Genomic DNA, 27,336 nt, shown 5'->3' with positions numbered 1-27,336 from the left:
TTCTAGAAAGGCAAATAAGTCATGAAGGAAATATTCAGTATCTTTTAAAATATACATGCTCTTATTTATTATGGGTCTCACAATCTTTTCTAAATATATAGATAATGGCTCAGTGAGCCAATTATGCCCTGCCACAATAGGGCATAGTGGGGGTTGTAATGCATTTTTGTGGATCTTGGGTAGACCCTTTATCACTGGCAAGAGTGGATTTTTTACACTAAAATATTCTAACAATTCTTTATCAATCATCTTCATAGTGTGAAGTTTACTAAATGTTTGTTTAATATTAACCTTCATAGATTCAATTTTCCTATGATTAATTTTCAAATAAAATGTATTATCAGTCAACATATTGTCCTTTGCTTTATTATACCATTTCACATATAAAAGTACTATCGGCCCGTCCTTATCTGCTGGCCTTATATCTATAGCATCATTTTCCTACAATTGTTTTAAGGCTAAAAACTCCTCCTTTGTCAAGTTAAAACATGTCTTACTTTTAGTTCTAGTATTATGAACTTTATACATTTCATCATTGCAAAGCTTCTTAAATGCATTAATTTAAGGGTGCATGATACACACATACACAGGCTTTTTAAAAACATTTTTAATGTCTAGATTATCACTTCTAATACTGTCCTTATATAACAGTTTCAACATTAAATTCCTTGTAAATAATTTAATGTCCAAAATGACCTCAGTAAAGTCCGAGTGTCTGGTGGGTATACAAGATAAACCCTTCTGTACTACTTGCTTCTCGTACTCTGTTAACAAATGTGATGATAAATTCCAAATTAAACTTTTTTCTCTTAAGCAGCTATCCTCTTGGTAGCTGTGAGTCCTTTTGTCATGGTGGAGCCTCTAAAACATGCCTGGTGAGGACCCCTCTTAAGAAATGTCTTAGTCGTAGCAGTAGACATAGTGAAGTGGAATCTGATATATACAGCAATTTGCTTTCCATGATGTTGATAACAAAAAGGAATACAGCTGTTGATCCACTTAGAAATGCTTTGTTTGCTCTTAGGTTATCATATTTTGTTACTAGCAAATGCTACAAAAGGTTGGTTGGACTTTCTAACTGCTTTGATCCTGACCAGATAATATACAAGTTGTGCACATCGAGTGAATGCATCATTCATTCCCTCTTATTCTGTGGATGAGAGAAGAAAGCAGGGAGATGAATGGACTTGTTTAGAAACCACCTTTGGGATGACAGAGGGATTAGTTTTGAGAGAAACTCTATCCTGGTGAAAAATAAGGAAGGATTTTGTGTACAAGGTCTTTTAGTTCTAAAATCCATCAAGCAGAGGTGATAGCCTCTAAAAAGTCTGTTTTCCAGGACAGCAATTTAAAGTCAGCTGTAGCAAGATGTTCAAAAGGAGGCAGAGCAAGCTTTTCCAGCCTAATAGTAAATCCTAAGGAGGAGAATTAACTCTTCTGGGAGGTCTCAGGTGAATAACACCCTAAAGAAACTCATTAATAAGGGGTTAAGAGAAAAGAGTAGGCTGCTGGGGGAGGCAAGCTGAAGAGTGAATTTTAATGGATGAGTATGAGAGAACAGACTTGAATAAATGTGAAAGGTAGGTAAGAACACAGTTTACCTCTGCCGAACCTGAAGCGATATTCTTCTGGTGGCACCAAACTGAAAAAAAAAATCCAAAATCAGGTCGATCAACAGAACTGGACAATTCAAAATCTTTAATATTGATCCAAAGTAGTTATATAACACTAAAAAAGGAAAGCACTTTCACAGTAATAGAACTGCTTCTTCAGACCTTGTAAAAAGCTAAAAACACTCAGGTTTAAAATACAAATAATAACCAATAATATTAGTTTGCTCAGATCATATGTTTAAAGCCCTGGAAACATAGTAACACACCTCTCAAATAATCATTCATAAAAAAAACACCTGACTGAGTGTTTTTAGCATTTTTAAAAGGTCTGAAGAAACGGGTCTGTTACCGTGAAAGCTCTTACCTTTTTAGTGTTATATAACTGCTTTGGATCAATATTAAAGATTTTGAATTGTTCAGCTCTGTGTTTGTCAATCTGATTTTGGATTTATTTTATTTTTTGTTGTTTTGGGTTCGATCTTTATCCAACGGCTTCTCTATTTTTGGTGTACCAAACTGAAAACCTTTTCCATTTTTAAATGTCTTACTTTCTGGTATTAGGCTTTCTGCCTTCTTTTAAGATATTTAGCATGTCCTTGACCAAAGAGAGGCATTGGTAAGCAGTTAGTGAATTAACCAAGCTATCAGCCTCAGGATGCTGAGATTGGGGTGTATGATGGAACCCTTGTTTTGAATTAGAAGGTCCACCTGTTGAGGAAGCAACCATGGTTTCTCCCTGCTCAGGCTGTGTAGGCAGTATTAATATCACTTGTGGCCCTTCCCCCGACTTTCAGCAATACCCTGGGGATGAGAGGAATGGGAGGGAATGCATAAAGAAACAGACCTGACAATGTAAAGGAAAAGGCATATATGCCCTACGGGCCTTGGGATGTTTGGCCACTGAGCAGAATTTTTTTGAGCCGATTGATTTCCGGCAAACACCAAGAGAGGCATACACAATTGAATATATTTTTTTTCAGGGTCCAATCATTGGGATTTACTTCTGACCTGCTGATGTGGTCTGCTACGTATAGTTTTCCCTCTGCAGGTATTGAGCTAGAAGTGTAGGCCCAAGTCTTCAGCTGTCTCCCATAAGGACATGGTCAGGCAGCACAGAGGATAGGAATGACTGCACTTCCTACTATGTCATTTTTTTTTGAATACTTATTTCCCATTTCCCTTGAGCTTGGAGGCCACTGGAATGTGCTCCTCATGCCAGATCTGAGACATCTGTGGTCAGGGTCTGATTTGGTTGAGGGACCCTGAATGGTCTTAATTGCAAGCAGAAGTCCACCACCGAAGTTCCCTTCTTTTAGACGAGTGAAGAAGTGGAATTTTTTGTTTTAGAGACTGGCTGTGTTGAGTCTAAACATTTTTTAAACACCACTGGACCTTTCTCATGTGAAGCCTGGCTAATGGGATCATTAGGCTACATGAGGCTATGCATCCCAGAAGTCTGAGTACCTCCCCTACTACAATTTCTCTGAGAGGCAGAAGAGATCTAAAGAAGTTTGCTAGGAAGATGATGTTTACCTCTGGAAGAAAAGCACTTTGAAGATCTGTGTCCAACAAGACTACCTTTTGGGAAGGACAACAACTGGATTTGTTTAAGCTTAGGTTATAACCTAGGGAGGAGAAAATGCTCACAGTTTGTTGAAGGTCAGAGAGAAACTCCTCTGCAGAATCTCCTTGGATCGGGCAGTCATACAGGTAAGGGTATATCTGAATGCCCTTGTTCCTGCTGTGTGTTATTACTGGAGCCAGACATTTGGTGAGCACTCTGAGCCCAGAAGATAAGCCCTAAAGGCAGAGCACAGAATTGATAATGATTTCCACCGGGCTTTGAAATGCAGATGTTACCTGCGAAGACGATGCAATGGGAATATGAAGGTAAGCATATTTTAGATCCAGGATGATCATGTAGGCCTGAGCAGAAAGCATAAGCAGCAGCGTTTGATAGACAAGCATTCTAAATTTTGAAATAAAGAGAAATCTGTTTAGTCTGGTTAAGACTAGTATGTCTCTCCAAGTTCCTTCCTTTCTGGAAACAAACAAGTGTCTAAAGTAATATCACCTTCCCCTTTCTTGGAAGGGTACATTTTCTATAAAGCCTATTTAAAAAGCATACCAACTAGGGTCAAAGTTTCTTTTACTTGGTTTGGAGGGGAAGTAGGAATGCTAGCAAGCTTTGGGAGATAGGTGAAAGAAAGTCTGTGATGATTCTTAGCACCCATTTGTCTTGGATAATCTTAATCCATTTGTTGAAAAAGAGAGAGTATTTTCTTTCCAGCTTTGAAAAGATTTGAAGATTTGCAAGTGGGGTGGGAAAGGGACTTGAGTGGGGAGGGACAGGGAGGGGACCGGCTGAGTCATGAGGGTTCACTAGATCTAGTAGTAGTTTCTGAAGGACATCTTTTACGTTGCCTTGGTGTTCTATTCCTTCTGACCTTTTCCCTTCTTTGTCTGTGCCTGGAGGGAGTAAAGGACCAGGAGTTAGTGAGACAGTTTCTACCAAATCTAGGTGGCTGAACTTGCAGAAAGCCCTTGACAATCTACATAGATTTAGCCTTCTCCTCACGTTTTCTAAAGATAGAATCAACTTTGGGTCTATACAAGAAATCCTTGTCGAGAGAAGTACCTAGAATCTCAGACTTAACATGGTCTGGGTGGGAATGTTCCCTTAACAAAGCATGTCAGTGGATAACAGACCTTGAGGCAGCTGCCCTGCTTGATGCTTCTAGAATATCATAGCCAAAATGTAAGGAATGTTTTGCAACCTGACAGAGAAAGTACAATTGTGTACACTTACCATAAATGTAGATGTTCGAGTGTATTCACTGTTGCAGTCATCTCATTTAGGTTATCCATGCCAGGGTAGCCCTCGGCCGGCCCGAATACCAGAGACTTAGTATTTCTGTGTTGGTTGCTGTCGCTTGAGGACTGACATCAGGTCATCAGTGGTATAAAGTAAGGCAGCTGACGCCATTACATCAGTTTTTCTTGCCCTAATCTGTCAGGAGCCCCCAAAGTAGGTGGCCAGGTTCTGGTGGAAGAAACCACCAGTGGAAAATAAATGCCAATATGTCCCTTGTAAGGAAAGGAGAACAACAAGGAAGAATGATAACAAAAGGAGAAAGAGAAAAAAGGGGGATGTAGGGAGGGAAACCAGGACTGCAATACTGAATACACTCGAACATCTACATTTATGATGTGTACACAACTGTACTATGTCTTTCGTGTTTCACTGTTGCAGTCATCACATTTGGGTAGATTCCCAAAGCAGACAAAATGGGTGGAGGCAGTTAAGGAAGCTAGGGGCTGGCTAGGATGCCCTGCAAGACTGCAGAGGCAAACCCTGTCCTGGATTTGGAGGAGAGAGGCAGGTGGTAATGCTTGGTAAAAGTGTGAACAGATGTCCAGGTGGCAGCCTCCAGGATGTCCCTGGTGGGGTCTCCTCTGAGGAAAACTGCAGAGGTGGAGGCTGCTCTGGTGGAGCGTGTCCTGACCCCCTTGGGGTGAGGCTTACCATGCTGTTTGTAGCAGAAATAGACGCAGTGTGCTATCCATTTGGAAATGGTTTGTTTGGAGATGGCTTTGCCTTCTGCCCCTGTAGCAAAGCTAACCATAATTGATCAGACTTTCTGAAGGGTTTATTCCTGATCAGATAGTACTTGAGCTGTTTGTGCATATCTAGAGAGTGAAGAACCCTTTTTCCCTTGTTCTGGGGACTAGGAAAGAAGGTGGGCAAATGAATGGATTGGTTGAGAGCCTCACTGGACACCACCTTGGGCATGAAAGATGGGTTAGTTCTGAGGGATACATGGTCTGCATGGAAAATGATGAAGGGTTCCACAGCCATGAGTGCTTGCAGCTCAGAGACTCTTCTTGCTGGAGTGATGGCCAGAAGGAAGGCAGTCTTCCAGGAGAGAAATTTTAGCTCTGCAAAAGAAGCTGGTTTGAAAGGAGGCAGGGTGAGCTTTTCCAAGACAAAGTTAAGGTACCAAGCTGGTGTTGGTGCCCTTCTGGGGGGCCTCAAGTTGCTAAACTCTCTGAGGAACTGTTTGATCAAAGGGTGTAAGAAAAGGGGCTGCCCAGTGGGTAATGAGCAGAAATAGCAGTGGCATGAATATTTAAAGAGGAGAAAGAGAGACCACTGTGTAGTAGGTCAGCTAAGTAATCCAGGATGAGAGGGATGGAGGGCTGTGCCGTATTGGCCCCCTTAGCCTGGATACAGGTGCAGAACCTTTTCCATTTATCTGCATAAGACTTTCTGGTGCTAGGGCGTCTGGCCTCATGGATAACATCCAGAACTTGTTTACTGAGGATGGCAGATTGGTTCGGGTTTATGGAATAAGCGAAGCTGCTAAATTGAGTGTCTGCAATTGGGGATGCATGAATTCCCCTTCCCTCTCGGTTTGGAATCTGAGGAAGATGCCATGGGGGCAGTAGGGACAGACTGTGCAGCAAGGGGTACCAGTGCTGTTGGGGTCAGTCTGGAACTATATGAATGTTCCTTGGTTTTTCCTCCCTTATTTTGAGCAGTACCCTGGGGTTGAGAGTTAGGGGAGGAAAGGCATAGACTGAGAGGTTGACCCAGGGGAAGGACAGGGCATCCACTTTCCAAGCATTGCAGTGATGCTCCCTGGTGCAAAATTTGCTGAGCTGATGGTTGGTGTGGGAGGCAAAGAGGTCGACCTTCGGAGTTTCCCATTTCTGAGTTATTAGGAAGAAGGTACTTCTGTTGAGCTGCCACTTGTGTGGATCCAAAAGGTTTCTGTTTAATTGGTCTGCCAGGGAGTTAAGAGCCTGGTAGGTATTGTGCTAACAGGTGTATTTGCATGGAAGAGGCTTTGAGCCAAAGGGTCATGGCCAGCTTGCATAGAGGGTAGGAGTGAGCTCCTCCATGCTTGTTGATGTACCACATCACAGTGGTGTCTGTTTTGATCAGGAGAACCCCTGGAGATAGAAAGGGTTTGAAAGCTATTAAGGCGTGCTGCACAGCTATCATCTCTTTTGGAGTGATGTGCAGAGGGATTTGTTGTGGGCGCCATTGGCCCTGTATGTACCTGCCATCCAGGTGTGCACCCCAAGCGTAGTCTGATGCATCTGTGGTGAGGGTGTGGGTGGCGGGGTATGGGGAGAAGGGCAATCCCTTGTTGTGGGAGCATGCTGTTGTCCACTACAGAAATTTCTTTCTGAGGTAAGGAATTATAGGTAGAAGAGTTTCCAGGTCTTGGGAGTGTTGACACCAAAGGCTCTTTAGGTACCACTGAAGTTTCCTTATATGCAATCTGGCATATGGAATGAGGAGTATGCAAGATGCCATGAACCCCAGAGCTTGCAGGATTTTCCTTGCGGAAAGCTTGGGTCTGGTGGCCAGTTGAGAGAAGTAGGCTGACAGAAAAATTTGTTTCTCTGGTGTAAGGTATGCCATCTGGGATGCTATGTCCAGACTTGCTCTCAGGAAGATTATCCTTTGGGTGGGCACCTGTTTTGATTTCTTTTCATTGACTATGTACCCTAGGGAGGTTAGTAGATTCTTTACAAAGGCTAGGTATTTGAGCAGCTTTTCCTGGCTGTCTGCCTGAATAAGGCAGTCATCTAAGTAGGGATAAATTTGAATATTTCTTTGTCTGCAACAGGCAATGGCCAGAGCCAGGCATTTTGTCAAAACAAAACTCTGGGAGCAGTAGATAAGCCAAAGGGAAGCGCAGAGAACTGAAAGTGTTGAGATCCTGCCCTGAAGCAGAGATATTTTCTGCACGATTTCCTGATAGGAATGTGGAGGTAGGCTTCTTTTAGATCCAGAGTGGCTAGTCAAGTGTCCTTGGTGAGCATGGGTAGCAGCTGCTGGCGGGTAAGCATTTTGAATTTTGGGATCACCAGGAAGGTGTTTAGAATGGATAGATTGAGGATGGGCTGCCAGGTGCCCTCTTTTCTGGGCACCAGAAAAGGTTTGGAGTAGAAGCCTTGGCCTATCTGCTCTGCAGGAACGTGCTCTACTGCCCTCAAAGACAGCAGGAAATGGATTTGCTTTTGAGCCTCTGCCCACTGATTTAGCAGTAGATCTGGAAACCCTTTTGGGGTTGGAAGGGTGTGGAAGGAGAATATGTATCCCTGAGACACAATGTTCAGAATCCATTGGTCCTTGACAATGGTGGCCCAGGTGCTTGAGTGAAAAGAGTATTCCTCCTAGGGGTAAGTGAAGGTGGGCAGAGGGGAGGTCGGGAGGAGGTGAGTCATTGTGAGTTCTTACTATAAGGGGGTGGCTTAAAACTCCCTGGTTTTAAAGTGGAGGCAGTCCACTGCTTAGATCTCTGTATTCTCTCGGGCTGCTGTCTGGGGGGGGGGGGGGGGTCTGTTTCCACGCGTCCTAGACTGGGCCTGTTTACTCGGAGCAGGAAAACACCAGTGCTTGGAGGGTTAAATGCCTGTTAAACCTAGGGGGCTGGACCTGTAAGAAATCTTGAACTGTTTGCATAGAGTTTGCTTTTTCTTCCATCTTTTTTAAATACCTCTTCTGCATTAGTCCCAAATAAGTTATCTTTGTGCAAGGGTGCATCCAACAATTTAGATTTGACATGGTCTGGCAGGGGTTGTTCCTTAAGCCATGCATGTCTTCTAATGATAGATCCAGTGACTGCTGCCCTGCAAGAAGCTTCTAGGGCATCAAAACCATAGTGCAAGGTGTGTTTAGTTACCTGACTTGCAGAATGCATTAAGTCTTGTAAATCTTTAGATTCTGCCCAAGCAGGAAAGGATGACATTTTTTGTTTAAGGAGGTCCAGTGTATGTTGCTGATATTTAAGCATATGGAACTGACAATTTAGTGCCCTGATAGCAAGAGTAGCTGAGGTGTATACTTTTTTACCTCATCTGTCCAATGCTTGGGAATCCCTGTCTGAGGGAGTGGGATTCTTAGCAGAGGTTGGTTTAATCCCTTTAGGCCCTTGAGAAATTACCTCAGACAGCTGTTGGATTTTTAAAAAGATATTTGTGTGAGTCAGGGGACTCTGTAGTACCTGTCTGGTTTTCTGGAAGCAGGAGGTAGGGTGTCAGGAGTCAAGCTGGATTCAAGGAAAACATCATCCACCACATCCAGGACTGGGAAGATGGCCAAGGGTCTGTGTTGCGGAAAATCTAGAAATTCCCCGAGTCTCTTTTTAGACTGAGTAGTCCTGCCTCTTCCATTGGAAATAATCCCTTAAAAGTATGCAGGGTTTCCCCAAGGAAAAATCCCCTGGGGGAGAGGCTGAAGGAATGGATTCCTCTTCATTAGAATCCTAGTAAGTGGAGAGGGGCTGCATGTCTTCATAGTCAGATGCATCAGACTCATCTGACTCTTGTTCAGACAAAACTACTGGGGACAGATCTATTTTCCTTTTTGAAGGGGTAGCTTGGCTTCCCCTAATCAGCATGATAAGGTCTTCTGCCATTTTACGCATTTGAGAGTGAGCAAGGTAGCAGGCGCCTGAGAGTGGTTAGTCAGTTTCTTGGGTGTGGTTCAAACCCTGGGCCTAAGGAACTCAGCTGTTTTTGAAAGAACGGTAGTCACGAAAGAAGATGTTGGTTTGTGTCGAGATTCGGAGGTACGAAGGACTTCCTCGGAAGCCGGTGCCTGCTCAGCGGCTCTGTACCCATCCAAAGTAGATATGACCACAGGATCCTTAGACGAGGAAGAGTTTTGCGGCAATATGGGCTCTGAAAGGGTCTCGGTAGTGGCCTGTGAATCAACTGAAGCAGGCATCAGGGGCTGCGAAAGCGCTTCACTGAGTACCGGAGTATTGATGACTAGCTTAATGGAAGCGTCGGTAGAAGGTTTGGTCCTGTGCAGTCGGTCTCTGTCTTTATCTTCACGTTTTTTCAGAAGATCTGCTGTCAGATGGTTTACCAAAGCTATATCGGAATTCAAGGAATGTAAACGAAAATATCTGGCTACAATAAGTGCCCAACGATGGATAGTTCTGGAGTTAAAGCACAGAAGCAACAACGGGGGACATCCTGGTCTGGGCCTAGACAAGTGATGCAGTAGAAGTGGAAGTCTCGGTGTGGTATTTGCTTTCCACAGGCGAGACAATTATTAACTTCTTCTGAGATCGGTTAGTGCAAGAAAAAAAAAATCCCCATCGAGGTACTTAGCTTTAGAAGACTTCAACTTCAATTCGGAAATGAAAACTCAGCTAGCGGCCGACCAGCACTCATGTGAACTGCTTCTGTTTCTGGCTCCACAGCAAGAAAGACTGATGTAATGGCATTGGCTGCCTTACTTTATACCACTGACGACCTGACATCATTCCTCAAGCGATAGTAAATGGTGCAGAAATACTAAGTCTCTGGTATTCGGGCCAGCCGAGGGCTACCCTGGCAGGGATAACCCAAATGTGATGACTGCAACAGTGAAACAAGAAGAACATCTACAGATGTCCAGCAATTCCCAGGAGAAAGCTTCTGCCTTCCATCCTCTCCAGTTTTTCTTTCATATGGTCCAATAGAGATTCCTAGTATTTAACTATATGGATCTGGCAACTGAGAGCTCAAAAGACAAAGGTAATGAAAGTCCTGATGCTGTTTTACACAATCAAGACAACTATTAATCCTAGAACTCATCTAATTTAGCAAGCTCTCCCCAATGGGGCACTTAGGTTTAAAATGTACTTTGGTCTTCGGACCAACTGACATGGCTCTGGATGGCAAGAAATGGCTGTAAGATGGTGCTGGCAAATGCCCCTTATACCCATATGTCTTGACGTTAGGTGCAGGGTATCCACCAGCCCAGGAGGAGGGAGTTAAACTTCTGGTACTTGGGCCAGGCAAAGGCTGCCACAGTTAGAATTTCCCATTTGGAAATTACAGGTCAATGAAACACAAACATCTATGTGGGTTCTGTCTTTCAACTAATTGGCTAGTTCTACATAAAAAATTATCTCCTTACAATTCTAGCATGAGGTATGGTACTGAATGCTATGGCCAGACCAAGATGAGTTGTATGAACACCATGACCACTGTCAAGAACTTGTGTAATCCTCCTGAAGATATTAACAAGGTTTAACAGGCAAGACCTCACTTTGACAAAGCCAGACTGTTAGGGACAGAAGACATCCAGTGATCAAGAACAAATCAAAAAGAAATTCTAGAAGTGCAAGTTTACGAATTATGCATGAAATGAATTATGGTGCTGATAAACACTGACCCATGATTCTACTGCTCCCAATGGGACTCTGAACCACCCCTCATATGGAATAAATGATTGATATAATACACACATATCTATTATATATAGGTCTTAATGAAACATGTCAGCAAGGAACAAGAACACTGCTAGAAAATGTAAAGCAGGGTGAAAACTTAAGGTTACTAAAGATATCAAAGGAAGCAGCAGCTCTTTCTTCACTTATGTCAGGAAATTAAGGAATAATGTAAAACAATGCACTGAGCTTATCTATAATATCATCAAATACTCTGATCAAAAGGATACAGTCAATATATTAAAAGACAAACTAAGTACTAGATTTACCCACCTATCCTCACTGTTGGCCCCAACTATCCCTGAAAATTTAGTTTCTGCTAAAATGACCTCTGAAAAAGTCTTCATATCAGTGTTAAAGGCTAAAAGGCTGCAGTATCATCAATGCCAAACACCTACTACTATAGTCTGCATTTAAACTATTCAGTCTCAGTCTATTCACATGGTTTGTGCCTAGCACCTGGAAAACAGACACTATGATGCTCTTACTCAAGGGTGGCCTCTCTACAGACCCAAATTCCATCAGCCTCACCAATCTTATATGCAAATGTTTCATATCAGAAGTCATTTATTCTCACTCAGCACCAACTCCAGCTTCCTGAGACAGCAGACCCTGTGATCATTACCTCAAACTCTGATACTGCAGCAGCTCTGCCACAAGGGCCAGCTCCCAAAAGATTCATTAAGAATTTTGTGTTTGTACAACGTAAGCTGTATATTAACTTCATCTAGTCAAATACATGTCTGCCTGTGCTGGAAATTAGTTTTCAACACTCCCCCCAACAGAGTTGTCCTTGCACTCTAAGAACCACTTACTAAGTTGGCCACTGTCCTTTCTCTTGACCAGTAGATTACACTATATATGTGAGTTACTTAATCTAACTGACAGGTTTCTGTATTCAGGAAATGAAAGAAAACCAGTTCTGCTTTGTACCTTGTTGTTAATTGGCTAAAAACTGATTTTCCTATTCCCTAACCATTCCAAGCATACTATTATACAAACACTCCTGTTTTTTTTACCAAATTCCCAACTTCCATTTCATCTTTTAGCATCATCTGCAACTACCTTTCTCCCTCCCATACTGCTTTGTACTATATGCATTCATAGTCAAACCACTCCCTAACAGCACCTGCCTATTCTACAAAAAAAAATGTTTAACATCAGCATCTAGGCACACAATGTCAGGAGATACATTTCCACAAGAAGATACCTGAATAAGTTGAAACACAAAAAATTAAGACATGGAAAAGAGGTTGAACTATAACTTTGAAAAATGAAATAAACAAGCTGGACATACAAACTAATAAACTTTATGCAGATTCTAAAATGTATTCTCACATACAACAGATTATAGATATATTTACATAATCTTAAGCAAAACAGTTTGGGTCCACAAAGAGGGTAATAAATTGTCCTAGTGATGTCCAGCTAACCTCAAATACTGAAATCCAATTAGACTACACTGAAACAGCTATGCAAAGTGGAGCCAAACAAAGCACAGGGATGAGATGGAATTAGTAGTAATGACCTGAGAACACTTCAGCAAGAATTTACAGTAACATTCGGGGTCTGAATGGACAGAAGAAAAGTCAGCAAGCAAGGGAGGGAGGGTAGTAGTGCTGAAATCAAATTCATTCTCAAGTCTCGGTGAGTACCTTCACGACATGGACCCTGTTTTTCACAAAATCCCACCAAGGTGACACTGATATATAGACTGTATTTGTATAGCATATATCATGGACAGAAGTAGGTTAAATGTTAAAAAAGATAGCTGGGTGCAGGCACACTGGTGACAGGACTGGAAAAGATAACAGTGCAGAATCCTCAAAATACAGAAACATTCCTACAATGGGGCAAGGCCAGGCACAAGGGGAAGATAGCCCCCTGTTATAGAAGGCAGCAGTAGTCCACAAAAATCACAAAAACTGAGAGGCCAAAGAAGAGCTATAAAGATTATAAAGTGGACTACTGAGGATAAGAGAGAAATTATGTATTGTTACTACTATGCAAAATGCCCAGAATTTCCAGACACAAGATATACAGAACAATTAAGAGAGAAATTAGAGGAAAGAAAAATACTTCCACAAGAAAAACTATCAGAAGCTTCAAATAAAAATTTGTATTCATCAATGCAACAAATTTGTGAAAAACAGCATATAGATCAAGAAACACTGATCTGTTTGGAAAAATAATGATCTGAGGAAGTATGGAAATATAAACAACAAAATCTAGAGATTTTTGAAAAGTTTAAAAAGGTAATATGGACATGGGAAAGAAAAAGAGATCTGATATGGTGTAATATTTATGCAAAGGAAAACGCCAAATTAATCAATATAAAGAAAGCAGCCCCAAAGACATTCAAAGAGAAATACAGGCAAAGGCATGCAGATATGGAACATTTCACAATAAAAAATATAATATCACAAAGAAAGAAAATAGAAAAGAAGATTCGTAAAGAAGAATTAAAAAAAAAATAGAAGGTAAAGTTATGGAGTGCCTGCGAAGTGAAGCATTTGGTGGAGAAGATCTAACACAGGTTACATCACAGCAAGATGGAGCGAGTCCACAAAGTAAGGAGAAGCAGGAAGATCAGGAGAAATCTGAAGAAGACATATGGACATGGGAAACAAAAATAGATTTAATATGGTATAATACTTAATTGCAAAGGAAAAAGCAAAACTAACCAATACAAAAAGAGCAGCACCAAAGATATTCAAAGAGAAATACAAGCAAAGGAATCTGGGTATGGAACATGTTATAATACAAAAAAATAAGAACACAAAGCAAAAAAGTAGAAAAGGAGATTAGTAATGGAGAAGTTAAAGAAATAGAGACTGAGGTTTTAGAGTACCTGCGAAGTGAAGGATTCAGTGTAGAAAATCTAATTCAGAAAGCACCATAACATTATACAGCAATGGATATCCAAATTAAGGAAAAAACAGTGGAACAAGAAGCAACTGGTCATGTGCCATATGAAGATATTTTGGAGTCTTCCACAGGAAACCAGTATAAACATTCACTTGAAGCTGGACAGCAAGGGAAGAAATAGGAAAAGTACAGTTGTGTGCACTTACCATAAATGTAGATGTTAGAGTGTTATTCACTGTTGCAGTCATCACCTGTGGGTTTATCCCTGGTGTGGTAGCCCTCGGTCAGCCCAAATATCAGAGTCAATGATTTTGTGCACCGGCTGCCATCAGATCATCAGTGCTATAAAGCAAGGCAGCCGACGTCATTACATCAGTTTTTCTTCCACTAACCCGTCAGATGAACAAGGGGAAAAGAGAGAAGTGGTTCTGGTGGCTAAAAGCCAACTTGGGAAGCTTGTGTCCCCCAAGGGAAGATGTTAAATGGAGGATGGAGGGAGGGAAACCAAGACTGCAACAGTGAATACACTCGAACATCAACATTTACGGTAAGTGTACACAACTGTACTATGTTCTTCGTGTTTCACTGTTGCAGTCATCACCTGTGGGAGGATTCCCAAAGGTGAGGAAAAGGGAGGAAGGATAGGCTGAGTCCTGGGTATGGGTCAGGAGGCCCTGCAGAATTGCAGAGGCAAACCCTACCCTAGACTTAGAAAAGAGAGGTAGGTGGAAATGCTTTGTAAAGGTATGGACAGAGGTCCAGGTGGCCGCTTCCAAGATGTCCCTTCTCTGAGGAAGGCAGTGGAAGTGGAGGTTGCCCTAGTGGAGTGGGTATGGATAGACTTAGGGACGGGGTTTCCCATGCAGTCTGTAGCAAAAATGGATATAGTATGAAATCCATTTGGAAATGGTTTGTTTGGAGATGGGCTTCCGTTCTGCCCCTGGGGCAAAGCTTGCAAGAAGCTGGTCTTTTTCTGAATGGCTTAGTACGGTCCAGATAGTATCTGAGTTGTCTGTGCACGTCTAGTGAGTGTAGAATTCTTTCCCCCTTGTTTTGAGGGTTGGGAAAGAAGGTGGGAAGGTGTACGGCCTGGTTAAGGGTCACATCAGATACCACCTTGGGCATAAAGGAGGGGTTAGCCCTCAGGGAGACTCTGAATGGAAAATTATGAAGGTCTCGACAGCCATGACAGCTTGAAGTTCCGAGCCCCTTCTGGCTGAGGTGATAGCTAGTAGGAAGGTAGTCCTCCAAGAGAGGTATTTCAATTCTGTTGAAGCAGCAGTTTTGAAAGAAAGTAAGGTTATTATTTTTCTAACACATAATTCAGGTCCCAGGGTGGCGTCGGAGGCCTTCTGGGAGGCCTGATATTAGAAGCCCCTCTGAGGAATTGCTTAATCAAAGGATGGGAGAAGAGGGGTGGGTCTGAATCAAAACTGGTAAAGATGGCAGAGGCATGGATTTTAATAGAGGAGAAAGAGAGGCCACTATTGAGCAACTCTGCTAGGTAATCCAGGATGAGAAGGATGGAAGGTTGGGAGGTACTGTCCTCTTTTGATTGTTTCCAGGAGCAGAATCTTTTCCATTTTCCTGCATATGATTTTCTTGTGCTGGGTCTTCTGGCCTCTGTGATGATGTCCAGGACCTGTTTGCTTAACAGGGACTCCTTTATTAGTTTTTAGTGTATAAGCCATGCTGAAAGTTTGAAAGTCTGTAGGTCTGGGTGCATTACCTTCCCCCTCTCCTGGGTCAAGAGGTCTGACATCAAGGGAAGCAGATTTGGGGCTGTAAGGTCAAACTGTGTAATAAGGGTTACCAATGCTGTCTGGGCCAATCTGCAGCAGTGAGGATGGCCTTTGGTCTCTCCTCTCTTATTCTGATCAGAACCTTAGGAATAAGGGGCAGAGGAGGGTATATGTACACAAAGAGGGTGCTCCAGGGGAAGGTCAAGGTATCCACCTTCCATGTTAGGAGGTGATACTCCCTGGTACAGAACTTGTGCAGCTGGTGTTAGGGGTGTGAGGCAAAGAGGTCCACTTCTGGGGTCCCCCACTCCTGGGTGATGTGAAGAAAGATTTCTCTGTGGAGCTGCCATTCGTAGGGGTCCAGTAATTTTCTGCTTAGGTGGTCTGCCAGTGTGTTGTTGATCCCTGTAACTATTGGGCAATTAGGTGTAGCCCCATGGAGGTGGCTGTAAGCCAGAGAGTCATGGCTAACCTGCACAGCGGGTAAGATTGGGTGCCCCCCTGCTTGTTGATGTACCACATAACTGTGATGCTGTCTGTTTTTATAAGGAGGACCCCTGGCCTGAGATGGGGTTGGCAGGAAGTCAGAGCCTTTTGCACTGCCTTAATTTCTTTCTGGTTGATGTGCAAGTGAAGTTGCTGGGCATTCTAAAGGCCTTGGGTACACCTGCCTGCTAGGCGAGTACCCCAAGCAATGTCTGAGGTGTCGGTGGTGATGGTCTGGCTGGAAGGGCAGATGATGAAGGGAAGACCCTTGTTCATGGCACAGGCCTCTGCCCACCAGAGAAATTCAGACCTTATACAAAGGATCAGAGGGAGAGTGGTCTCTAGGGACTGAGAGAGCTGACACCAAAGGTTCTTTAAGTAACACTGAAGTTTTCTCATGTGAAGCCTGGCGAGAGGGATGAGAAGAATGCAAGATGCCATGTATCCCAGGGCTTGCAGGAACTTCTCGCAGTGAGGTGACTTCCTGGAAGACAGCTGGGTGTAGTAGAGAGGCAGAAAGCTCTGCTTTTCTGGGGATAGGAAGACCATTTGGGTTGCTGTGTCCAGCACAGCTCCCAGGAAAACAATTTTTCTGGTGCAGTTTTGCTTTGATTTTTTTCTCATTGATGGTAAACCCTAGGGAAGTTAGGAGTGATTTGACAAAGAGAAGGTCCTGGAGCAACTTTTCTTAGCACTCTGCCTGAATGAGGCATTCATCCAGGTCAGGGTAAATCTGTATATTTCTCTGTCTGCACAATGCTATAGCCGGGGCCCAGCATTTGGTGAATACTCTTGGAGCAGTAGATAAGCCAAAGGGCAGTGCAGAGAACTTAAAGTGTTGATAGCCTACACTGAAGCGCAGGAATTTTCTGCACGATTCCCCAATTGGGATGTGGAGGTAGGCATCTTATAGGTTTAGTGTCAGAAAAAAAGCCAGGCATTTTGTGTGAGCATAGGCAGGAGATGCTGCAAGGTTAGCATTTAGAATTTGGGGACCACCAAGGAGGTGTTCAGTTTGGATAGATCCAGGATGGGGCGCCAACTGCCCTCTTCTTGGAACAAGGAACAGTCTGGAGTAAAAACCTTTTCCTGTTTGATCGGGAGGAACAGGCTCTACTGCCTCTTGGGATATTAGAGTTTGGACCTGTTTCAATGCCTCTGCCTCCTGGTTTCGGGGGAGGTCTGGGTACCCTCTTGGAATAGGGAGTTCGCTAAAGGAGAATCTGTATCCCTGAGAAATGATTTTTAAGACCCATTGGTCCTTGGTTATAGAGCTCAAATTGTCCTTGAAGAGGGTGAGCCTTCCTCCTAGTTTTTGATGAGTGAAAGGAGGGCAGGAGGGAGGGAGAGTCATTGTGAGTGCTTGCCATAGAAGCTTGGCTTATAACTCCTTGCCTTAGAGACAGAAGTGGTCCATGGTTTGCTTCTTTGCTGGCCCTGGGATAGGGGCCCGGATGGCCTGTCCCTGTGGGGCTTACCTTGGCCCTGTCTGCTAGGTGCAGGGAAGGCCCAGTGCTTGGAGAGAAAGTTCCTGCTGAATCTGGGAAGTTGAACTTGAAAAAAATCTTTTACTGTATGTTTAGATTTTGCTTTGTCTTCCATCTTATTAAGCACCTCTTCTTCAAATTTCCCAAACAGGCGTTCCTTATCCAGGGGTGCATCAATAAGTTTAGACATGACATGATCAGGGAAAGGTTGTTCCTTCAGCCATGCATGTATTCCAATAACAGATCCTGCCACTGCTGCCCTGCTAGAGGCTTCTAGGGTGTCATATCCATATTGTAATGAGAGTCTGGCCACTTGACAAGCAGAGTGTAGTAATTCTGCCAGATCTTTTGAGTTGACACCATCAGGAGAGGTAGCAATCTTCTGTTTTAATTATTCCAAACTGTGTTGTTGATATTTTAACATATGGAACTGACAACTGAGTGCTCTGATAGCCAAGGTTGCAGAGCTGTACACTTTCTTACCCCATCTGTCCATAGCTCTGGAGTCTTTGTCAGAAGGAAGAGGATTCTTGGCAGAACTAGTCTTAGCTCCTTTGGGTCCCTGTGTAATGACCTCTGGGTCTTCAGCGGGATTCCTGTACAGGTATTTGTGAGAATCCAGTACTCTGTAGTACCTGTCGGGTTTAGTTGGAGCAGGAGGCAGTGCATCTGGTGCTAAGCTGGATTCATGGAAAACATCATCCACCACTTCCAAAATAGGTGGGATGGCCAGGGGTCTGTGCTGGGGCAGGTCCAGAAACTCTCTAAGTCGTTTGACTGTGGGAAGTCTTGAGACTCCCACTGAAAATGTTCTCTGAGGGAGTGAAGGGTTTCCCCAAAGGAGAGGTCCTCTGAAGGGTGGGCAGAAGCGATGGACTCCTCTGCATCTGAATCCTCTTAAACAGTTAAGGGATGTTGTTCCTCTTCAACAGCAGAATAATCAGATTCCTCAGACTCTTGGTTTTTACAATTTCTAGAAAAGGATGCTTTTTCCTTTTTGGAGTGGGGGCCTGAGTACCTTGGATAAGGGAGATGAGATCCTCCGGCATTTTAAGCATTTGAGCTTGGGGTGGGAGGGCAGTAGCAAGATGGTGGCTAGAAGCAGATTTCCTAGGAGTGGCCTGGCTTCTAGGCCTGAGAGAATCCATCAGTCTCTGAGAAGCAGCAGTCGGATGCGAAGACGTCATATTTTGTCTAGAATCGGTAGTGCGAAAGGCCTCCTCGGAAGCCGGTGCCTGCGTCGTGGCTCTGGACCCAGCTGAGGCAGAGACAGCCACAGGCTCGGAAGACGAAGAGGATTTCTGTGGCATACCGGACTCCGAAAGGGTCTCGGCAAAGGCCTGCATAGAAAGTGAGTCGGGCATCAGGGGTTAAGAAAGTGCCTCATTGAACTATGGAGAACTGACGACTTGCTTAGTGGTAGCGTCGTCGAAAGGCTTAGCCTTGTGTGGCCTGTCTCTATCTTTATTTCTAAATTTTTTTTGGAATGTCGACAGATTGTTGGCTGATTGGAATTCAAAGACAGAGCATGAAAATAATTGTCTACAAAAAGAGCTCTACGGCGAATGGTTCTCACATTAAAGAGGGCACTGAACCAGCAACGAGGGACATCGTGGTCTGGGCCTAAACAAGTGATGCAGTAAGAATGAAAGTCTCGGTATGGGATCTGCGTTCCACAGGCGAGACAATTGTTAACTTTTTCGGACATCGGTTAGAGCAAGAAAAAAGGGTCTCCAATGGGGTACTTAGCTTTAGACATTTTCTGCTGAAATTCAACTTCAGGTAGTGACCGACCAGCACTCGTGCGGACTGTTTCTGCTAGGGGCTCCACGGCAAGAAAATCTGGTGTAATGATGTCGGTTGCTTTGCTTTATAGCACTGACAACCTGACATCAGACTACAGGTGATGGCAGCCGGTGCACAAAAACATTGACTCTGGTATTCGGGCCGACCGAGGGCTACCACAGCAGGGATAACCCACAGGTGATGACTGCAACAGTGAAACGTGAAGAACATCTGTGGAAACTCTAACGCAGTCAATGTTGAGGAGTGACAGGCCAATAAGTTCCCATATGACAGAGCAATGGATGGCACAAGATGAAATTGAAGAGAACTTTCTATAGAATGCCCACAGGAAATGGAAAATAAAAAATGTGCCCTCAGTTTAGAAGAACATGAGCTAAGAGAAGAGTTGCTCGATTTAATAGAGATAGACATATTAAGATCAATGAATGAAATAGACTGCAGAAGGTCAATAAAACCCAAAAAGTCAAGTGTGATAAAACAAATGAACACAATAATTAGGACTGTCCATGGAGATCCATGCGATATAACAGAAGTAAGCAGGATATATTACTGTGCACCTAAATTAATAACTGATAAATTACTCCTGCAAGAATACAGGGTAGTGAGGGAAAGGAAGGGGAAAAATCGAATACCATCATGGAAGTACTGAAGAAAGAAAATTATAAAGCAATTAAGACAAGAGGAGTCACTATTAGAAGAATACAGAAGAGGGAACAGATCAACAAAAATACTAAGAAAGACGGACATAAAAGCAATGTGCAGTATTAGAACAGACAAGGATATATCATGCACTATCGCAAGTAACAAGCTAAATATCTCAGCACAGGCAGAAAAACTTAGAAGATACACAGATAAATATAAAGGAAAAGTACCAAATAAGCAATTTATTGATGACCCAAAAACGTTTTATAGAAAGTTGGGAAACAAGGTAAAAGGAATTGAAATACCACCAAACAAAGAAAAAACAGATACATTTGGAGAAGTATGTATGAAAATCCTGTGGAATATAACAAAGATGCTAAATGGATAGAAGAAGAATAAGACGTTTAAAGGTAGAGGATATGAAATGGGATGAAGTAACAGCCAGAGAAATTGAAACAAAGTTAAGAAAAGCCTCCACATGGAAAACTTCAGGCCCAGATACAGTACCTAACTTCTGGTTAAAAATATTAACATATTTGCACGAAGATTTAGCTATGATTAAAAACTATTTACATACACACCCTGAACAGACACCAACCTGGCTAACAACAGGAAAAACAATGCTACTACTTAAGAGTGAACCTGCAAACTACCGTAAAAACTATAGACCAATAACTTGCCTTCCGATGATGTATAAACTATACACTGGAATTGATGCAGACAGAGTTTATAGTCATTTAGAAGAAAACTCAATTATGGCAAAAGAACAAAAGAGCAATAAAAGAAAGTAATATGGAACAAAGAATCATTTGTTAAAGTCATAGTGTAGAACTGTAAAAAGGGGAAGAATCTAAGTATGGCATGGACTGACTAAAAACGTATTTGATAGTATCCTACATTATGGATAAAAGAGTACTTAAAAATGTATAGGAAAACACCCTACACTGATCGATTACATTACAGTGACCATGAAACGGTGGCAGACCACTTTGCAATTAAGCCATGATAAAGGACAAATTATTATTCCAGGGATAAAAACTCAAAGGGGGATATTCCAAGGTGACTCTGCCACTGCTGTTATTCTGTCTTGCCCTTAACCCATTAAGCTGTCTACTTAACAGCTTAATCCATGGCTATAATTTGGCTCCTGCAAAACAACAAAGTGTAAAGACTTCTCACCTTCTCTTTGTTGATAATTTAAAACTGTACAGGAAAGCACAACTGAAAGCTGTTAAAACTTTTTCAGATGACATAAGAATATCATTTGGTTTTGATAAATGTGCAAAAGCAACCTTTAAAGTAGGAAAACTGCAGCACCAAGAAAACATCAGTTTGGGACATGAATGTGATATAAAAGAACTTGAGCAAGAGAGAATATATAAATATTTGGGAATTGAAGAAGGATCAACAATAACACATGAGCAAATGCAAATAAAACTTACGAAGGAATACTTTAGAAGGCTTAAATTAATCCTGAAAACAGTGTTGATATCTAGGAACAAAATCCAAGCTATAAATCAGTTTGCTCTTCTTGTCCTAACTTAACAGTTTTTGAGTGATTGACTGGCCCCAAAACATGTTGGATAAATTAGACAGGAAAACAAGGAGGATGCGTCATGCTCAACAAATGATTTATAAAAATCAGTGCATACCAAGATCATATATTCCCAGTTCCGAAGGAGGGATGGGCCTCCTTGAAACTGATTACATGTATAGATCTGCAATAGTGGGACTGAACACATCTGCAAACCTCACAAGACTCGTACAAAGTGAAAGATTTGAAACATGAGGAGAATAAATCTATGATGACTTCTCTGCTTAATCTAACAGAAGCATATCAGCGTCAAACAGGAATGGAAACAAAGCAGCAACAGAAATCAAACCAGAAGTAGATAAAAATCAGGCAGCAACTGAATGTGCGAAAAAACAAAAGAAAGAATATAAGGTGAAGGACCAGATTAGAAGGCAAGAAAAGTGGAAAATATATAAATATAGTTGCAAGTATAGAATAACCTCATGTTGATCAGGAACGAACGCAGGAATGGTTAAGGAGAGGTGAATTCTAACCAAGAGATGAAGTGTTAAATATTGGTGGTCCAAGATAGTGGGCTGTATACTCAGTTTACAAAGTCCATTGAACATGTGGGAGAAACCGACAAATGTAGGCTTTTGTAAAACCAAATTGGAAACAGTCATATACCTCGTTGCTGGCTGTGACATAATAATGGCAGAAGGACTGTATAATGAAAGACATAATAATGTGGAAAGTTGTTGTACTGGGAATTGTGCAAACATTATTGAAGTGGCTGAAAAACGCTGGAAACATGAGCCACAAAGCACCATAGAAAATTATGAAGTTTACATCACATGGGATCACACATTTCCAACATTTCAAAAGATAGATGCTAGAAAACCAGATATAGTGGTCCATGAAAAGAAGTCAAAAGTAGCATTGATTACTGAAAATGCCACACCCAGTGACTACAGTGTCTTGCGTACAGAGAGACACACAAAATCATAAAATATCAGGATCTGCAAGTAGAAATAAGAGCAATGTGGAAGAGATACCCAGAAATTTCCAATAGTAGTAGGGGCAATGGGTCTTATAAAATAGAATCGACAATGATATTTCGATATGTTACTAATACATGTAACCTCATACGAACTGCAGAAGTTGTCATTACTGGACACACTGTGGGAGCTGTGAAGAGCACTTTTAGCTAACATCAAAGACTGAAACAATACTAATTTCATGAACTTTAATCATACTTTGACTTAGGAATGGGGTCCCATCCCATCATGGTATTAGAAACCCAAAAGACTTGGAGAAATTAAAGAAGAGCGATACCATTATTTCTGTTATTTAGTAGGTCATATACATATGAGGAGATATCTCAAGATTGGAGACATGCACTTATTATACCTGTCTTTAAGGGAAAGGGGAGTAGGACAAAACCAGAGTCATACAGACATTTAGGTCTACTTTCGTGCTATGAAAAATAATGGAGATGGTAATATTGGATAAGTTACTGTCAGAATTAGAAAAGATGGAACTTGCAACCATATATCAGCATGCGTATGATGAAAACAGATCTAATACCACCTGTAAAAAGAAGTTATGTCTTACCATAATGTTCCATCTGTGTTGTTCATCATCTTTCATTCATCACTGATGGGGTTTGGTTCTGAGCCCTTGGAACTGAGTCGGCCTATTACCAAGCTCGCGCCAGCCAAAAACCTCTCGAGCTAAGCTTCTACCCAGAATGCCCTTCTCCCTGTTACCTCAGATCGAGTTTGCTGAAGATAGACAAGTAAAGCCGAGGCCACTTCTACGCAAATGCCCTAGTACCCCATTTGGACCCAAAGCATCCCCGAGAAGCCTTTGGCAGAGGAAGGAGGATGGGATGTGATGAATGAAAGAAGATGAACAACACAAATGGAACGTTATGGTAAGACATACCTTCTTTATCTGATCTTGTTAATCTTCTTTCCATTCATCACTGATGGGACAGAATCCCAAGCTACCCTGAGGTCCATGGGCGGCCCTTATGGAAGAACATTCCTGAGTACCTTAGAGCCAAAGGCAGCTCTCCCTCTTGAGACCAAGTCCAACTTGTAATGACTGATAAAGGTATGAAGGTTTAGCTTAAGTGGCTGGTGTGCAAATGTCATCCACGGTAGCCATGGAATGGAAAGCTACAGATGTTGCCATAGAGCTAGTGGAGTGAGCTTTATCATTTGGCATAGGTTCTTTTGTGAGGGAATAGATAAAACATATTCAGTCCCTTAGCCATTTTCATAATGTAACCTTGGAAACAGAATCTCCCATTCTAGGCCAAGAAAAGGAGATGAAAAGCTGTTCAAACTTATGGACAGGCTTGGTCCTGTCTAGGTAGAATCTCAGTTGCCTATGTATATTGAAGGAAGGTAGGCAGTTGTTCTTTGTCTTTCAGCTTTTCCCGGTTAAGGGTCGCCACAACGGAACTCCGGTCCACTAATGACTGGCAGTTAGTTCTTATGGTGTCGAGTTGCCAGCCCGATGCCCAACCTTCAACGAAGACAAGCCCATTCAACGCATGTCTTTCGAACGCCCACTCGACCGCGGGGAGGACATGCAGACTCCACAAAGAAGGCACTCCCAACCTAAGCAGAGAATCGAATGGGAGGAACCTCTTGCTATGAGACAACACCACTACCGCAGCACCACCGCGGAAGTTAATATATATAGCTCCCCTTGACTTGATCAACACGCCAAAACACCGACGCTCACTGACTCCAGAAGACTGATGAGACAGATGATCAACAAGGTGAAATCCCGACAGCCGAAACACTGACATGGGCAAAGTGTGAGCGCGACTCGGTAAGTGTGCGATAGTGAGGGATTTAGCATTAGGGAGTGGACAGGTAAGTGTGAGAAAGTGAGGGATTTAGGGTTAGGGTGAGGGAAAGGTGAGTGTGCGGTAGTGTCGGACATAGGGTGCGGGTAAGGTAAGTGTGCGATAGTGATGGACTTTAGGTTTAGTGGCGGGTTAAGTGAGTTAGGGTTAGGGTGCGGGTAGGGTAAGTATGCGATAGTGACGGACTGTAGGTTTAGTGGCGGGTTAATAAGTGTGCGGTAGTGTCGGACCTTAGGGTTAGGGTTTGGGTTACGGTTAGTGCATGTATAGTTGTGTGAAATGTGTAGTTTACGTTTCGTGTGTCAGCATTTTGGGTGTCGGTGTTATGGTGTTCGGTTTTGTTAGTTGTCGGTTTTGTGCGTTTTCGGTCTTTTGGTGTTGGTGTTTTGGGTGTCGGCTTTGTGGCCTGTTGGTGTTGTGACAGGGATCCATATATATATATATATATATATATATATATATATATATATATATATATATATATATATATATATGGATCCCTGTCACAACACCAACACGGTGTTATATATCTTTCTCCCCTTAAGGTTCCACAATGTAACCATGTTAGACTATCTACATAAGTTTTGTACCTGTTTTAAACAGTATATAAAGCCAATTGTTTTTTTTTTATATTCTTATGTTAATAACATTTACTTATGCTTGTATATTATATGTACCTTCTTTTCTTCTGGAGCTTTTCTCTCCGGGCCTCTACTGAAAAAGGACATGTATCCAGCTAGACTAGCCCCGTCAACAAATGTAAAATAAAAAATAAAATAAATATATATATATATATATATATATATATATATATATATATATATATAAAATAAACACTGTGTACTAGAAGAATCGTAATTATATAAATTCAGACTTCTTTTAGGCGTAGTAATTAATACTGAGCTAGTAGAAAGGAAATAAAAACTCAAGACACTGAACAGATGATTAAGCTTTCACTCTTATTCAGGTGGAAGAGCTTCATCAGAATAACCTATAGTCAACAATACTTACATTATATGTAACTAGAGACACATGTAAACAAAAAAACAATGAACTACTTATAACTTATTAGTACAGTAACCAATAGTACAACCAGGCAATGTTTAAACTGTGTCAATCATCTAAACACAATAACTATGAACATACATATGAATGACAGGGGCATGGATATTAAATAAACACTCCCTTGTGTTAGCTAATCACGGAACAAATGTACAGTGTGCGCACTAAATATGCATGTAGGAGACATGAATATTCATATAACTGTACAAATGGTGACTAACAAGTGTGTCAAAAGTCATGGATGGATGCAAACACATTTTGTAGAAAGAGAGCAACTGTCAAAATAGAATTAAATCTTCCATTTTAAAGCGCATTTAATGTTAACACTTTCATTCAGACCAGGGTATGTTTCTGAATTAAGCAGTAATTGCCATTTAAGTTCTCTTAGTTCTAAATATAATTCCCATTCTCCAAAAAAAACAGTTAACTTGTTCTAATACTATGAAGTAAAATTTACTAAAAGAAGTACAAAAAATGCTATGTTTAGCAAGGGCATTATTTAAGTTATTTGCCCTGATGGCTCCTAGATGCTCCTTAATTCTGTCTGAAAGTTTTCTTGTAGTTTTACCTAAATAAAATGCTTAAAAAGATGCACAAATACCTGCATATACTACTGCTGTAGAATGGCAGAAGAAATATTTTGAAAACTTAATTGTATAATTACAATGTGTGAATGTGCATTGAGATCCTGTGAAAATGTTAGGGCTTACCACACATTTATTACATGAATGCATCCCATTCTGAGAGTTGGAAGTAGAAGTAGAATTAATAAGAAAAGGTAAATCTCCGTTTTCTAAACTCATTCTTATGGTTTTGGTTCTTTTAAATGAAAAGGTAGGTGCAGTGCCAATAGCAGCTGACATAAATTGTGATTCAGTTAATAAATCCCAGTTATTCGTGATGACATTTCTAATTTGTGACATGTCCATAGAGATGGGTAATGGGAAACTAAGGGTTCTGTTAATGTTACTTGGTTTTGAAGTATTAGGTGTAAAACCATGTAGTAAAATTGGTAAATATTTAGTGTGTCTGTCATTAGAGATATCGTTACATATATTGTTAATAAGAGATGGAGGGTAATTCCTTCGAAGAAACATGTGTTTTAACAAAACAGCATTCTTTTGAAAGTCATAATCTTGACTGATAATTCTAGAGATGAGAATAAATTGACTTCTGACAAGGTTCCTTTTCATAAAAAATGGATGGGAGCAAGTAAAATGAAGCAGATTATTTTTATAGGTCTCTTTTCTATATATAGTGGAACATACTGTATTAGGAGGTAGTAAGAATATCTGTGTATCTAAAATGGAAATAGAAGACCCTATTCCAGACAAAATCAAGTTAAAAAAACCTAAACTGTCTCTCAAATCAGAAATAAAAATGTCTAAAGAAGATTGGTCACCATTCCACGCAAAAATAAGTCAATAAATCTTTTATAAATGTGTACTAGATTAAAGTTCTTCAAGGTATTTAATTTTTCTAATTCCCATGTGCTCATGACAGTATTAGCAAAAGCAGGTGCTATCTTAGAACCCATAGCTATTCCCTTGGTTTGTTTGTATATATGTCCATTAAAGAAGTACCATTCAGTACCATTTCAACTAAAATATATAGTGTATTAATTTTAATTTTTGAGAAGGTGGCATATTCGTTAAGAAATAATCTGAAAAGTTGCATACCTTGTATAAACCTTCTACATCCATAGTTACTAAAATACATTTAGATAACCCTTCTTTTTTGTGGAATAGTTCGTCTAAGAAAGCCCATGAATCTTTTAAATAGCTGTTGGTCTTTTGTACTAAAGGGTTTAAAACTGCATCTAAGTATTTCGCAATTTTTTCCATTTTGTTTTTTTTTGTTAGAAATGATGCGTCTAAACGGTGGGTTAGAAGCATTCTTATGGATTTTGGGAATACCAAATAATCTCCCTAGATTAGGTGAGGGGACTAATAAAAACATATAATCTTCTAAAGGGATGGCATTAGTAA

At 41.4% G+C, this 27,336-nt stretch overlaps 1 protein-coding gene across 1 annotated transcript in view; it reads right to left on the bottom strand.

The window, feature by feature from the left end:
- CTC1 (CST telomere replication complex component 1) overlaps window positions 1-27,336 on the bottom strand; it is a 1,463,250-nt gene that overhangs the window by 647,537 nt on the left and 788,377 nt on the right. Inside the window, exon 17 of the mRNA XM_044070869.1 lies at window positions 3,474-3,582. Coding sequence (XP_043926804.1) covers window positions 3,474-3,582 — 109 coding nt within the window. The remainder of the gene's footprint in view (window positions 1-3,473; window positions 3,583-27,336) is intronic.

This window comes from Protopterus annectens, chromosome 4.part1 (genome assembly GCF_019279795.1).
Source record: "Protopterus annectens isolate FY-2018-M chromosome 4.part1, PAN1.0, whole genome shotgun sequence".
In the NCBI taxonomy this organism is placed as follows: Eukaryota; Metazoa; Chordata; order Ceratodontiformes; family Protopteridae; genus Protopterus; species Protopterus annectens.
This window is presented reverse-complemented; position numbering and strand designations above follow the sequence as displayed.